Below are 16,137 nucleotides of genomic sequence, written 5' to 3' on the forward strand. Positions count from 1 at the left end.
TATTAAAATAGAAAAACAGTTATTTTAAACAACAAAATTTCACAATGTTACAACTTTTACTTTATTTTTGATCAAATACATGCAGTCTTGGTGAGCTAAAAATGTCACTAATAAAATATAACCTGAGAATTTCAAAACACAACATTAAATATATTTTACACTTTATATATTATACATATTATTATATATAAATACATTTAATACCAATTATCTGTACCAAATTTGTATTTTTTTAATGAAAATAGAACAATTTACAAATAGAGCATAGCATAAGACAGTGCAATACAAAGTGTGTCATTAATTAGTAACAGGGGATCATAATATTGTAAGCATGTTAATGACTTTTTGTTATTTAACAATTTCAGAGAAGATATAAAACAATCCAATTCCACTAAAAATACCTTAAATATTGGGGATGAATTTAAGCATTTTTGTTTATGTATATAAAACTTTGCCAGCAATATGAGTAAATTATTATCTGTACCAAATATGTGTATGTGTGCACTTACCATGACATCACTTCCTTTGATTCCTCCCCTTCCTCTCTTCCTGAAAGCCTCTTGAGTTGGCTGTCACCCTCAGCTTACAAACACATAAACATATGCACTTTACAAGGTTTCACCAAATATTATACATCCATGCAGAGCCACTACATTGGGATAAAGAGAATATTTACCTGACAGTGGTCCCTCTGTTTCATCCAGGAGATTGATGGTGGAGTTTGCAGAGCCCAGACTGAGAGGAAGTCAAGGAACAAACACACTACACATTTAATACTACAACACCATACAACTAATTCTAAGATGCATTTTAAAACTAGCACTCTTAAAAAAGTTTGTACAATATGCTACATGATCAAATAATCATATTTACACACACACAGTAGCATGAAGCTAACAGCTACACTAAGAAATATCCAGAAATAAAAAATGTAAGAACTCCTCCTTTACACAACATACATAGATGTAGACTTCTGGCAGTGAATGTCTGAGCTGGACATATGAGGATATGACTGATGTTTGGGCAGAGCTCGCTTTTTAGATTTCTTCCTTCTGGTCTTCTCCGAGAATGACCTAGCGATTTCAAAAAGCTTTTTCCTTGTAGCTGTAGGTAACAATACAGTGGTCAGAATGGGGTGAGAGCTGATACATTTACGGTTAAGTTTTAAGCTTTTGGTTTGCGTTCTCTTACATTTGCCCATGTGCTTGAGTTTCTCCATGAATAAGGCATCATCAGAGACAGATGAACAGGCCTCCTCAGACCCCGAGCCACAATTATCACCTACACCAAGAGACAGACATGAGCATGTCAACAGATGTCCATAAAAAAGTAAATAATGACAGAATTTTGAGGTGAATTATTTCTTTTAATGTACACTTGCAAAAACAACCAATTTTAAAGAGGACATATTATGACCTTTTAGAGTCTTGATTTTGTTTTTGGGGTCTACTAGAATAGGTTTTAATGTTAAAAAACATTATTTTTTACATATTGTACATTGTTGCAGCACCTCTTTTCCCAGTCTGTCAGTAATGCTCTGTTTAGTTCCTGTCTCTTTGAAGCCACTCCTTCCAAAAAGCACCATGTGCTCTGATTGGTCAACTGCTTCGAGCGTGTTTTGGAAATGTCACGCCCCTTACCATAACCGTGGGTTTCAACTAAGCAGCAACCTTCCGGTCTCTCTCTTGAAACCAACATGGAAGTGACTTAATCTGCAATTCATCAATTGGCCACTAGGCTTCAAAAGGGAGTCAATCACATATGTTAAAATGCCCAAATTTACAGCAGAAAAAAATTTTTTTACAGCCTGGTACAAAAAGTGGTTTTGGTCTATATAGCTAATTTTGCCCTTCATTACAACTGTGAGGGGGGTGAATTTTTTTTATAACTCATCCATTTAAATTATATTAAGCCTTAAAACTTATGCATAATTAAGGGAGTGGCCACTTGAGTGACAGGTGGATTGCAGCTGCTGTCACTACTAGCTGTTTGACTGCTGTCTGTTACCCGTCACCTCAGCTCCACCCACTTCCTGCCTCTTTGCCCATTTTTGGTTATCTGGGAGTGACACGCAGTGGGCTTCAAAAATGCTCTTCAGCACGGGCACCCACAGGTGACATCACGGTCTATGGTTTCAACACACTACTAATGCAACTCAGCCAGTCCTCGCCCCTTTTTTTGCGTATGCCTTGTGCGGGATTTTTTTTTTTTTTTTTTTTAAAGTTGCCAGTCACTGCCAGCATTTTTTTTTTATAATTTTCACAAAATTTCATGGCCCCAAGAATATTTTGTTATATGAATATCTGAACATGTAATATATCAAAAGAAAGAGCAGAGCCTCTGCTTTTAAACAACGTTCTTTTTTTATCAACACTTGAATATGGCTAGGTTTCATAAAAAAAGCAACATTTTGAACAAAAAGCTAAGAAAAATGCATATTTGTTTTCAAAGACTACAATGTGCACAAGCAATGCTTTTATTGCTTGTTTCTGCTCCTTTTTTGCATGTGTTTTGATCCAGAGATTCAGTACTCTTTCAGAAGTTGCATAATAGCGCCCCATACCGTATTACAGTGAAAACAAAGAAAGCTGGAAAATTCCGTCAATGGCAGGGAAAGAGTTAAATGAGGAATACCTTGATGTGTACGTTCCTGGAAGAAAAATCAAGACTACAATGGAAGTATTTCAGGAAGTTCAGAAACAGTGCTTACTGATATAGAGAATAACTACCTATGGAGTGACTTTGTGCTTTGTAACTATGAAGACCTTTTTCAAGCTCAAATAGCAACATTAAACACTAAAAAAAAAAGTTGGAAATGTAAAAAAGCATAATAGGTCCTCTTTAACTTAAAGGGTTAGTTCACCCAAAAATGAAAATTCTGTCAGTTATTACTTATCCTCATGCCGTTCCACACCCGTAAGACCTTTGTTAATCTTCGGAACACAAATTAAGATATTTTAGTTGAAATCCGATGGCTCTGTGAGGCCTCCATAGGAAGCAATGTCATTTCCTCTCTCAAGATCCATAAAGGTACTAAAAAGATATTTAAATCAGTTCATGTGAGTACAGTGGTTCAATATTAATATTATAAAGCGATGAGAATATTTTTGGAGCGCCAAAAATAACAAAATAACGATCATAAGTCATCACTAAATAAGTCGTTATTTTGTTTTTTTGGTGCTCCAAAAATATTCTCGTCGCTTTATAATATTAATATTGAACCACTGTACTCACATGAACCGATTTAAATATGTTTTTAGTACCTTTATGGATCTTGAGAGAGGAAGTATCATTGCTCCCTATGGAGGCCTCACGGAGCAATCGGATTTCAACTAAAATCTCTTAATTTGTGTTCCGAAGATTAACGAAGGTCTTACGGGTGTGGAACGGCATGAGGGTAAGTAATAAATGACAGAATTTTCATTTTTGGGTGAACTAACCCTTTAACTTCATGATAAAAAATAAAATGCTACAACATGTAGGCCATTATCTGAGTGTTATTCTTTATGTGGCGACACAAACAGGTTCAGACGAAGCTTCCTGTCAGCGTTTGTGTGGCAAAGCAGCTCGTGCTGTGTGGCTGATGGATGAAGATGAAGGGAATCTACCTTCGGTGGAGTTCTCCGTGCAAGCGGATGAATGACCACACTGTGTTTTCTCGCACCTCTGACGATCTAAAACACAGCAGGCAACAGGTTCACTGAGGGCAGGTGAAGATCAGCCGCTCCAGAGTGAGTGGAGACAGTGGTCTGAACAACACAACACTGCACACAGTGTGTTAGGAATGAAAGCTGTTCACACACACACACACACACACACACACACACACACAAACAGGCGCACCTATCTTAGTGGGGTCTCTCCATAGGCATAATGGTTTTTATACTGTACAAACCGTACTTCCTATCCCCCTACCCTACCCCTATCCCTAAACCTAACCATCACAGGAAACATTCTGCATTTTTACATTTTCAAAAAAACATCTTTTAGTATGTTTATTAATCCATTTCCCTCGTGGGGACCGTTGGCTGGACCCCACAATGTAGGTGATCTCAGGTTTTTATTACATTGTGGGGCCATTTGGTCCCCACAATGTAATATAAACAAGAACACACACACACACACACACACACACACACCACCACTGGGGTCAATTTAAAATGCATTTTAGCAGAATGACAGGAGTGATGGTTTACAAATATGAGAATGAAAAACATTGCCAATCTTTTTGCAAATAGAAAGGGGAATAAAATTAAAAATGTAGAACTCGATTACATTTATTTTACATTTATTTGTATGGTGCTTTTCATATTGTAAATCATTCCAAAAAGCAGGTAAGATGAGGAAGACATCTAGGGAGGAACCAAGACTTTGAGGGGTCCCAAATAATTGTAAAGACTGCAAAAAAGATGACTGACAGCAATGTTTATTGGTTTATGAATTCCTTACTATGAATGAGAGGTTTTTCTCACATGGAGAAATTCAAACATTTCATCCTAAGTGAAGTATGTTTGAAAAATGAGTGTTTGTGTGAAAGTGTATTTGTTCTTGTGTGTTTCTGACCTAGTTACACTGCTGCTTCTGGAGGGAAAATATCTGAAAAATGGCCCAGTAGCAACTGGATAAAATAAAATAAATAAAATAAAAATCCACCCTGTGGTAATCCACATTCACTTATTAAAAAATTACAAAAAATTTAAATTTAAAGTATAACATATTTAAATAGCATTTTATTAAATATAAAAAAGTAAAAGTATACTTTATTTAATTGTAATTTCTAGTCTACATGAAATGAAAATTCATCCTATTTTGTGAATGCATGTTAATGATCTTGACGTGAGCTATTCATCCATGTTTAATAATAAAAAATGTTTTTATAAAAATGTCATATGCCAATCTTTCTGTAAAGCGCTGCACTTCTCTCTGTTATCATATGCCAGGGTTCTCCAATCATTTAGTCTGTTTAAGCTGGCCCTTTCTTACAATCAAGAAGCTCAGCATCAGATCTGCCTCTATCCAGTTAACAACCGATGAATTGAGCTGAGTCCCTGCCCTTCATTTTTTCCTTTTCCATAATCTGCTTCACTTTGATGTTATGTCATAATACAGAAAAAATCAGTTGCCACTTCCGTTATATTGTGACTTTAAGAACAATAGAAGGCTAAATGAAATTCACATTGTGGTCCTTATATATATATATATATGTGTGTGTGTGTGTGTGTGTGTGTGTGTGTGTGTATGAGTACCTATCTCCAGAGCTATGAGGAAGTCTCTGTTACGCTGTAGCTCTTTCATGAACTCCTGATTCTGCAGGAAAAGGGCGATTCTCTCATCCTCCAAGTACTGTTTCAACTTCCTGTCCTGTTCAGATGACCAAACGCTACCTGACAGGGCACCACTGCTGGATGAGAGCTGCGTCAGGGATGACAGGGAGGAAGAGGAGGAGGAGGAAGGCTGAGACAAGCTGCTCTGAGAACGCTGTGGGGGGACAAAAATCACCAAGGACATTTTTACCGAAATGACAAAAAAAATCAACCATGAGACAAATGATTTACTTTGTCTGGCCTTAAAGCTAGTGAATTTAGACTTCAACGGAGGTCTTTGAATCACCATGTAATGATTGTTTTTGTAAACACATGATATTTGTATGTATTTTCAAATGAAATTGTTAAAATGCTACCAAAGGATTATATGTATATAATATTGTCACTGTATCTGATAAATCTGAACACAAGGGGTGGAGGGTGGGGGGTTGAATCTGGATCAAAATGCTTGAAAACATGATATTTAGTTTAATACTTTAATACAGACTGCATGATAGTAATTAATAAATCCACCTGAAGACTCTCTGACTGCTGAGGCAGGATCCGCAGGAAGTCATCGGGGAGGTTGCCTAGTAACGGTGGATTCCAGTTCCTGTATCTGCCGACCTGCTGATGCCCAGGAGGGGGATAATCGTCGAACCTGGCAGAATGATGAGTATAACATAAAAAAACGTATTCTTCTTCTGAAACACACACCTGAAATTAGAAAGGCCCGATGGGATCCTCCTCTTGTGATTTAAATCATTTATAAGACACACTAAGTTCACACACTAATAGGTCAATAGCTATGTTTCCATCCAATTTTGGGATATTGCACACACACAAAAAAAAACGCTGCATGGAAACGATGCTCAAGATGAGCATAAAAACTTGTGCGCCTAATTGATGTGGATGCATGTTTATGCAATAAGACGACATGCAAAAATTACAACTGGTAACACGTTTACCAAATAAATCCCTCAATGTGCAATAAAAAAATAGATTGGTTAACAGTTGGAACAATCGCATTGCACACCATGTTGTTTTTGTTGTTTTAGACATTATGAAATGACTGAGCCAAAGTCTGTCATCAAAATGATTTAGTATAAATATCTCACAAACCTGTCTCACACTATTATGTTCCCAAAACATCCAATACTAACTGCATTCGCCTCTGAACGCAAGATAACATGACAGCATTTCTTGCATTTTGTCTGTGAACTATGAGAAATTTCTTATGTGAAAAAAAAAAAAAGAGCGACTGTTGCAGCAACTCTCAATTTTATTACTGATACTTTGTGCCAGTTTCCCAGTAAGTGATGATTTTGTTCTCTTGAAGACATGACATGGATGTTTTATGTGATTTTCCACATAAATTCAAGTAGCAACTTTGGATGAAAACAAAGCTAGTGATGTCAGTTTGGATTACAAGCGTAGTTATTGTAAATACCACTTTGATGCTTTGATGTAATAACATTAAAATAACAGCGGACATAAAAACAGTGTAAATTTGGGCTGTTCAACGATAACCATGGTTATTGTGTACAAAATAAGAGTCTGTGTTTATGTAATATATGTGTTTGTTTTGTGTATAATTATTATGTATATATAAATACACACACATACATGTATATTTAAGAAATATAAGCATGTATATATTTAAGAAAAATATCTTATATTTCTATACAAATATTTACATTTATATATAATTTAAATATATAAAAATATAAATATATTTATACATACATGTATGTGTGTATATTTATATATACATAATAATTGTACACAAAACAAACACACATATATTACGTAAACACAGACTCTTATTTTGTACACGATAACCACGGTTATCATTGAACAGCCCTAGTGTAAATTTAAACTGTTTTCACAACTAAACCGAGCAGCAGACTAAACTATAGAAGTAAAGTTTGTCAAGACAAACTTTGATGTTGGATTGACAAATCCTAGTCTGAAAGTTTCAAACAATTTTTAAAGTTTGATGGTTATATAAATACAGTAAGAAAAACAGCCAGCTAGCTAGCTAGGCATTGATAGCATGTTGCTAACATAAATTAGCAAGTTGCTAGCATGTATTGACATTATGTTACTAGTTACTGTTAACACGTTTTAACACACTGATAGAATGTTTTAGCATGTTGCTAACATATTTTAGCATTTTGTTAGGCAGTCTAGTGAATTAAACTTTAGATTAAATATTTTAGCACATCGCCACAGGCAAGTGGTTAGGCTTTGCTAATGATATGACAGCTTAATAACTCCTTGGGGTCGGTGATCGCGCCGGCGATACTACCTCTGTTTTTTTCTTACCGGTGCGAAAGAGACTCAAAATAATCTGTCGATTTTGGACATACAGATAAGAGTTATACATCATTCAAAATGAATGTAAAAATGTCTTAAAAATAAAATGTTGACTCAGAGGGTTAAATACTCTATATTGAATGGAGGAAGTCTATGGGAATTTGGGCCTGTCTGAAAGTCTGATACGGGAATTCCATAAATCGGATCAGTTAGAAAATATATAACACACTGAGTCAGAACAGCATGAAGGTCTGTGCCAAGATTGGTGGTCACATAGCTTGAAAATTAACTTTTGAAATTTGGTCTCAGAAGAAGAAAAAGCTTAAATAGTAGCCAAACCAACATAACAAGCATTTCAGCAAAGTGAACGCAAACACAACGTCTCTCACAGATTAAAGTCTACTATTATTAATAGTAATTTCTTCCACCAGAAAACCCGGTTAGATGTTCTTCTTGCCTGGGTGGTGGTGTGGATGGAACATCTGCGGGATGTTTTCTGTCATAGATGTGCATGTCATAGGAGGGCGGAGCGTAGACGGGTAGAGGTTCCTCATCTGAGCTGTCCGGCTCCAGCGTTCTCTCCAGGATCTGCAACGGAGGTTAGACGGAAAGATTCTTTTGTGCATCGAGATCTAAACATGCCAAACTTTTTGTCTGGACAGATCTAAATAAAAGTTTCTAAACTAACCTCTGGAGGAATGCTGTCCTCAGAATCCGAACTGTCATCTGTGGCTTGGCTATCCAAGCTCATCTGCAGAAGCTGGTCAATGGTGGAGTCGACAGCACCATGGTTAGCCCTCAAGACACACTCGATAACCTCATGCTCCATGCTGGGAAACATCGTCTTAAAGTCATCCATTGCCTGGCTAAACTCCAAATGCCGAACCTGACGTGGAGGCCTCCTGTTATTGAGCTCCCCTGAGGCAGCGTCGCCCCCTCGAGTACTGCTGCCATGGTTACTGTTCGCGTTACTCCGGCGGAAAAGGCTGGTCATCATTTACAGAACCTCCCTTCCACTCAAAGCTGCCCATCCACTGCAGTTGCCCCACCCCCTGACCTATGCACCGCCTCCAGCCACGCCCGTTATCCACTCATGATGCCCCTGGAGGTGAGCTTCAGTATATAGAGGGGCAGCATTGGATTAACTTTTCTTCTGCTGCTGATAGCTGGGACGCAACCACATCCAGGACTGGCTGGGCTTCTCAGAATGCCTTGCTGTCACTCTCACAGTCCCCCTCAAGTCAAAGGACGAACAGCAGCCCACTCCTGAAGACCTACATCAAAACAGCAAAATGTTAACCAATGATATGGCATTCAATAAAAGGGTAGTTGAAAAAAATGGATATAAAGTTACATTAAGATTTACATATATGTATGCATAAGGAAAAGTGTATATCCTGTAAACTGTAATCATTTTATCAACATTTTCACCATTTTTAATCACCTTTTTGACTTCATTAGTTTATTATAAATGGTACAGCAGTGTGAAAATTTATTTTTATTATAATATTATTCCATTATTATTATTATATTATGCCAAATATTCCATTGTAGTCTCTCATTTAATATAAGCAGCTTTATTTTAGAAGTATTTATAGACTATTATAGTAATTATTAATATTTGAATTATTTTTATATTACAATTAGTAATATAATTACTATAATTAGTAAAATAATTTTATTATAAAAAGTAATATATTACTTTTATTTTCATATTTTTTAGTTTTTAGTTTAGTCATTTGGTATGTGCTTTTTTAAATAAATTTTTAAAATATTTCTATATAATTGATTTTAGTAATTTTAGTACTTCAGCTTAAACTTATTTCAGTAAATTGCCAACATTTCTAATTTTCATTCTTTAGGTTTTCCATTTTATTTCAGCTTTATTTCAATTTAACACATTGTTTAATAGTTTTAGTCAACAATAACAACACTGAATTTAATAAATGTACATATATATATATATTTTATGTTTTGATAGATTCTACAGTATTCATTGGTTTTAACATCACATTACTAAAAGAATTATTGTCTTTGATATTTAAATATAATTTTTTTTAAATTCACATTAACCCTCTGGCCCTCTTCGTTTAGGTGTCACACTTACCTTCTTTACGGTCAAAAGTGACCGAAGCCTTGGAAAGTAACTTTTTTGTTCCTCAGGAAAACCAATGTAATATATTCTTGTTCTATAATATTTTTTGATTATTATATAAAATTTTGAGGGTATTTTATGATACTATGCAATATTTATACAATTTTTATTAACTATTTTTCCCCATTGAAAATAATAGAATTTTTTTTTTTTACATATTTTTAAATTATTTTTCAATTAAAGCAGTATTCCATGTTAAAATAGAGACAAGGCATTTAAAATAAATTTTTTTGAAGGTAGATTAGTGCCATTTGGTGAGAGTAAAAAAAGAAAAACTTATGCAATGCCATGTCGTAACCACTAGATTCCCATAGAGCTCTATATAAAATTCTCTAGTGGTTTTTGGACACAAACACTTATTTTTATTAAGTTTTGGATATGGATTTAAACTTAGACATTCTCAAAGACTACTTTTTGTCACGGTTTAGATTTTTTTTTTTTTTAATGTTGATTTGAAGCATCGGTTTTTGCATTAATTTTACTACAGTCAAACCTGAACATACAGGGCACCATTTTGTTACACGTAACATCAAAATTCAATAAAAAATAACAAAAATGAACAGGTGTGTTTTATAACAGCTTAAAAAAATCTGTGTTTGATCTGATTTCATCCTCTTATTTGAGTTTTGGCTCAATTTTACCATACTATTACAGCCACACTGGTTCATTTGTATGTGTATAATGGTGTGTTGTGTGTGTGTTTGTCTGTGAATGTGTGTAAGTGAGTGGGTGTTTCTATTTTGTACTCTTGGTGTTTTAGAGTGTAACCCCTTTCTTGCAGTTCATTTTTTACTGCTTTGTGGCTGAATTTTTGCTTTTATTTCACACATTTGCATAAACGTGCTCTGTCTTATAGTCGTGCTGGTTCATATATATGTGTGTGGGGGGAGGGGGGTGGGGGGTGTTTGTGTCTATTTTGCACTCTTGGCATTTCAGAGTGTCCCCCCTTCAGTGCTGCACACTTTGTTTCTGCACAGTGTCTGATTTGTAGTTTGTACCAACAAAAGATTCTCTGAGTTGTTGTATTTTTTCGTATTTCCCATTCATTTCCTATGTCGGTCATTTTTGACTGAAAAGAAGGTAAGTGTGACTATTTTTTTTACGATGCCTTAACATGTCCGAATCATGTCCTTGATTTTTTTGTGTGTTCATATTGGTAATGCTACAAAAGTCACCAAGTGTCATCTCATTCTGACAAAGATACGATTTTTAACAATTCAAAATATAAAATCTTTCGGTCAGAAATGACCGAAGAAGGCCAGAGGGTTAAGGATGAACAAATAATACATTCAACACATGAAATATTGTCTATTCAGGGTAATATGAATTAATTCTGAAACATTTTAATTAATGTTAAGAAAATGCATTACTTTAGATCATGAAGCATAGACACACACACATGAGCAGCATGAGTCATACAGTGGACGGCCCCCATTGGTCATTAAATGGATCAGGGTCATTAACAAACAAGGCTTCTAAAAAAAAAGACAGGATAGGTATAAAACTCTTTAAAGGGCACATTTTGCCCTCACTCAACAAATGGCCAGACGCACATCATCATCATCATCATCATCATCCATTTGCAGTGTGCCTCACATGCCAAATATGTATCTATTTCCTACCTGCTATCTATCTGCAGAGGAGACGCAGGCTCACACCAAAAGATCCACCAGGAAGCGACTACAGCCAGCAAGATAAACCTTTAGCTCCCATCACAGGCTGCGGGCTCCTCCATAAAATCCATCATCGGAGAGGTTCGGATATCCCTCGCTCCCATTTCCATCTCTCCACATTAATCTGCACCTAAAACCAAACAGGCAGTGCTAAATATAGCTACAGACTCTGGCACAGTTTGCCAGCGAGCGCAGGAACAGTAGCAGCTTAGTGATGTGTCTCTGAAGAAGGGAGGCTGTGCCCTTGTGAATAACATACAGCAGAGGGCTGACGTCATCCATAGTTAATACGCCCGCTGAGCTGATATCGGTTAAGCAGGGGTCTGTGTGACCCACTGAGATGGATTAGAGCTGGAGGAATGCCACACAGTGCCGGATCTGATTGATAATTGTGAAAGAGATCTCAGCACGGCAGAGGTGCCATCATAATGGGGGCAATCATCCTTCTAGAACACAGGAACGCTCGTTATTTCAAATTACGGCCATCATCAACAGTCAATGTGATCAGAGTCTGCTGGTCTTGTCTCCATGGCAACCCTCACGACTATCAATCCCGCTGTCGTTGGACCCTCGGAGTAAGTGATTTGTTAAAGAATCACAGAGTAAACAACAGCAGTGGTGTTATGTCAAAACGGCCGGCCCCTCAATAAGTCATTTGCACTACAGGTCATTTAAAGAGGCTTTTTTTACATTCTCAACTTTCTTTAGTGCTTAATGTTGCTTTTTGAGCATGAAAAAGGTCTGCAAAGTTACAAAGTACACTTCAAAGGCTATTCTCTATATCAATAAGCACGGTTTCTGGACTCCCTGAAATGCCTCGATTGTAGTCTTAAGTTTTCTTCTGGGAATGACCACGTTACAATATTCCTCATTTAAATAAAAGTCATACTTTTTAAAAAAGGGGCGGGCCTGGTTGAGTTGTGTTAGTAGTGTGTTGAAATTCGTGGTTATGGTAAGGGGCGTGACATTTTTGAAACGCGCTGTAAGTGGTTGACCAATCACAACACACTGCTCCAGCCGACCAATCAGAGCATATTGTGCTTTTCCTATCATAGAGATAGGAGCTTAACAGAGCGTTACTGGCAGACTGGGAAGTGAGAAGTGAGAAGTGCTGCAACAATATACAATATGTGAAAAATAATGTGTTTTTTTGCAAATTTTAAGAATGAAAACCTATTCAAGTACACCCCAAAATCCCAAATTGTAGTAGGGGAGAGCGGGTTAAGTTGTCACACTCTTCATAACTCCAAAACTAGAGGCTCTATCTCAAAAATCAAATAGCCACTTTGTGTGTCTTATTCTATAGTCAACATTCTGTTCACATGTGGTCAAGATCGCTCTAATCTGAGGTTAGCACAATTTTCTTATTTTTTGGCTTAAAAAGTAAAAAATTTGCACTTTAAATTTTATGCAATACAACTTTGTTAGATATGAATGTTAAAAATTATTATTTTGCACAACATAGAGGAGACAATGACGTGTCTTTTGATGCTTTAGCTGATGTGCTATGTTGAGCAAACATTGAGATTTAGCCAACATTAGCACACATGTCCGTTTGGGGCAAGTTGTCTCAATAGGTACGTCCCAATTCGCATACTTATGCACTATTCTATGATGTTTATAAGTATAAATAGTGCGAGTAGTGCTTTCATACAGAAAATTCCAAAAAGAAAAAGCGCACTTTAAATACCCACATGTGAAAGTCGTCACATGTGACAACTTGCCCCAGTACAAATAAACAGAGAACATGCTCAAAAAAGAGGTTCAAAATGTTAAGTCAGCTATGTTCAGAGATTAAACATGTTAAGTTAAGCGAGTTATCTGCAGTATTCCATTCAGTTATCACGGATCTATGTACAAGCCAGAGAAAGTTTGAGTTTAAAGTTCAAAGTAAAGTGGTCTTGCCACTTAATGCGTTTTGATTGAAATGTGTATTGTTTGGATTGAAATAATTGTTTTTCCAAATCCTCTAGGCATGATTGTTTATATTTCCAGTTCTGGTTTGAATTTAAAAATTAAAATCAATAATAACAATTAAGTAGTTGTGTTCTTATTTTTAGATAATCTAGTGTGACAACTTACCCGCCGATGGGGCAAATTGTCACAAGGGCACATTCAGTCTACAACTCTGTAATGAGATAAGATATGAAAATGTAATGAATACAACATATGTGCCCAAAACTTCCTTCTTTCATTTGGTATGACATTTATACCATTGTGATGTATGGTGCTCAGTATATGTTAGACAGCGTGAAAAGTGTGACAACTTACCCCGCTCTCCCCTATGTTGAAAAGAATATTCCAAAGATACCTGGACTGTCTTCTGTTTCCAGTTAGAATTCAAAGTGTACTTGCCCACAACCCATTGTGCATTGGATGAGGATTCGATTAAAACTACAAAAATAATTTAAAAGTGTTAAAAAACTACAAACATAGTGGATAAGCGAGACCGACGGTTAAGTAGAGAGGGGTTTGACTCATGATTAATGCTGCCTATCAGAATTTTCATAAATAAATTAGACAGGAACGCCCTCTCAAGTTGTATTTGCGCTTTGTTTCTACAGCTAAATCGCCTTGTCTTGGCATTAATGTATGTACATGTATGAATAATAATTTGATATGTATTGTATGTTTTATACACTGTAAAAATAGCCTGTATTTGACAGAAATTCCAGAATCGACAGGAAACTGTTGATCTAGATATCGCGGTGAATGTTTATGGTTGTCAGTGAATGGGACGCTAAATATCACTTTGGCTTAAATAACATTTTCCCAGTAAAGAGGCAAGAATAAATCTGGTGTCCTCCGTGATTCTTGTTCTTTTTAACAACAAAGTACTTGAATACGCCAAGCTCGTAATCATGACTTTAGAAGTGATACATTTTCGATAGCACATGAAGGCAGCATAATAATCCATTCAAATCAATCAATAATCTAACCTGACGAAAATACATTTATTCATAGTTATCCACATTATATTTTATCTGCAACTATGGATGCAAAGGGGCGGAAAATTTACGGTACATTTCTGAAAAAATTTCCAGGATTTTTGGAAACTTTCAGAAAATTTACCGCCCCTTTGCATCCCTAGCAACAACATTGTGAACTTTTAGATCAACATGCTACTTTCCCTGCAAAATGGTGGGAAATTAAATTAAATTTAATGTATATTTTGGGCATAGTATAAGTAGGTGAATTGGCACGCAGCAATTCAGTTGAATTCAGGAATCAAATCAATACATTGAGAATCAATTGAATAGGATCAAACAATTTGACTCAAAAGAATTTTTCATATGACTAAGGGAGACTTGACTACTTTTATGGTGCTTTGGAAGCTTGAAAGATTCAGTTTCCATTCATTGTTGCTGCATGGGAAAAAGCTTTTAATTCTTCAACATTCACATATTGTGTTTATGAAAGAAAATCAGTCACACATGTTCAGTTCGACATAAGGGTGAAAAAATTATTTTAAGATTTTTCATTTTTGGATGAACTACTCCATTAAAGGATGAAGGAATCATTCTTGACTCCATTTGGCACAGGATGCAAGTGTGAATCTGGCATACATACAACGGCCCTGTCATTAATTACTAGCTATAAACATAGTTTTTTTTAAATGAAATTTAGAAAGTTCTTCCTGCCAAAATGATCCCAATCTCCCTTTCAGTATTACTATGCCAAATTCTGATGCTTTTCTGGCTGATTCAGCGTCCAAGAGGAGAGTGTAATCCAAACGGACAGATTGTGGTGTCTGACAAGGAGAGCTGTTATCACCACAGGAGTCGTCTGTGGGTTAGTGCTTATGTCAGAACACACGCCTGCTGTCTATGTATAAAAGTAGCAGCATGTTCACTGGCACCTCTCTACACTGTGCTATCATTACCACTAATGGGGCCCAAACCCACGAGGATAACAAATTCTAGTATATTTTTAATATTTAGTTTCAATTCATTTTATTAGAACAGAATGCAAATTTAATCTATTGCAGATTTTACTGCAAAGACGCATGCGTTTTCTCCAAATATTAATAGAAGAGGGCTTTTGTACAGTTTAGCCCAAAGAAAAGGGGAACAGTTGCATAGTGTGCACTGAACCAAAAGCACGAGCGGGGCTTCGACACTGTCCTTGTTTCTGACCTGGTTCTGCTGAGATAGAAGGAGAAAAGAGAAGAAGAGAGGACAGGAAGGAACAGTACAGACAAGGGGAGGTGAAAGTCCACTATTTTAAAAATGTCATTTTAACTAACACTGAAGCAATCAAGTTGCACATCACCTCAAATAAATACCAGAACAACAGAGACTTCTCCTTTTTACAAGATGTAATATAAGTTTCTGGTGTCCCCAGAATGTGTATATGAAGTTTGAGCTCAAAATACCCCACAGATCATTTATTATACCATGTCGTAAAAGCCCATTTTTGAGTGGAAGGAAAAACATGCCATTTTCGTGCATGTATCTTTAAATGCAAATTAAAAGAAGAGGGCGGAGCCGGTACAACTCGCCTCGGATACTCTGACAAAAACTAACAAAACATCTGTTTGGTTTTGATTATCATCTCTATCATGGTCATGCTCACATCACACTGCAGTTCTTCGCCATCATGAAAGTTTATTATTTGCAAACGTTTTATAGCCATCACAGTTTAAACTTCAGATGAGCGCACCCATCCGAAGCATGTGCACAGAAAG

The 16,137-nt window shown here is 36.2% G+C and overlaps 1 protein-coding gene across 1 annotated transcript; it reads right to left on the minus strand.

Annotated features, from left to right (window-relative positions):
* Window positions 1–505: 505 nt before the first annotated feature.
* On the minus strand, window positions 506–8,619 carry cuedc1a (CUE domain containing 1a). The gene is made up of 9 exons (XM_067399132.1): window positions 8,311–8,619; window positions 8,080–8,210; window positions 5,838–5,964; window positions 5,247–5,478; window positions 3,609–3,674; window positions 1,192–1,281; window positions 960–1,104; window positions 677–735; window positions 506–582 (listed from the first exon to the last, which is right to left on the minus strand). Exons 1-9 carry the CDS (start codon window positions 8,617–8,619, stop codon window positions 506–508), a joined length of 1,236 nt encoding a protein of 411 aa, XP_067255233.1.
* Between the last annotated feature and the right edge of the window lie 7,518 nt (window positions 8,620–16,137).

This window comes from Chanodichthys erythropterus, chromosome 10 (genome assembly GCF_024489055.1).
Source record: "Chanodichthys erythropterus isolate Z2021 chromosome 10, ASM2448905v1, whole genome shotgun sequence".
Lineage (NCBI taxonomy): Eukaryota > Metazoa > Chordata > Actinopteri > Cypriniformes > Xenocyprididae > Chanodichthys > Chanodichthys erythropterus.

What these genes read in the sequence shown, in the direction of transcription:
- cuedc1a (XM_067399132.1), bottom strand. Translation starts at nt 8,619, where the DNA reads ATGATGACCAGCCTTTTCCGCCGGAGTAACGCGAACAGTAACCATGGC. An exon ending in AGGACAGCATTCCTCCAGAG is followed by an intron (nt 8,211 to 8,310) that starts GTTAGTTTAGAA and finishes CCTCCGTTGCAG; the next exon opens with ATCCTGGAGAGAACGCTGGA. An exon ending in ACTCAAGCACATGGGCAAAT is followed by an intron (nt 1,105 to 1,191) that starts GTAAGAGAACGC and finishes TGTTACCTACAG; the next exon opens with CTACAAGGAAAAAGCTTTTT.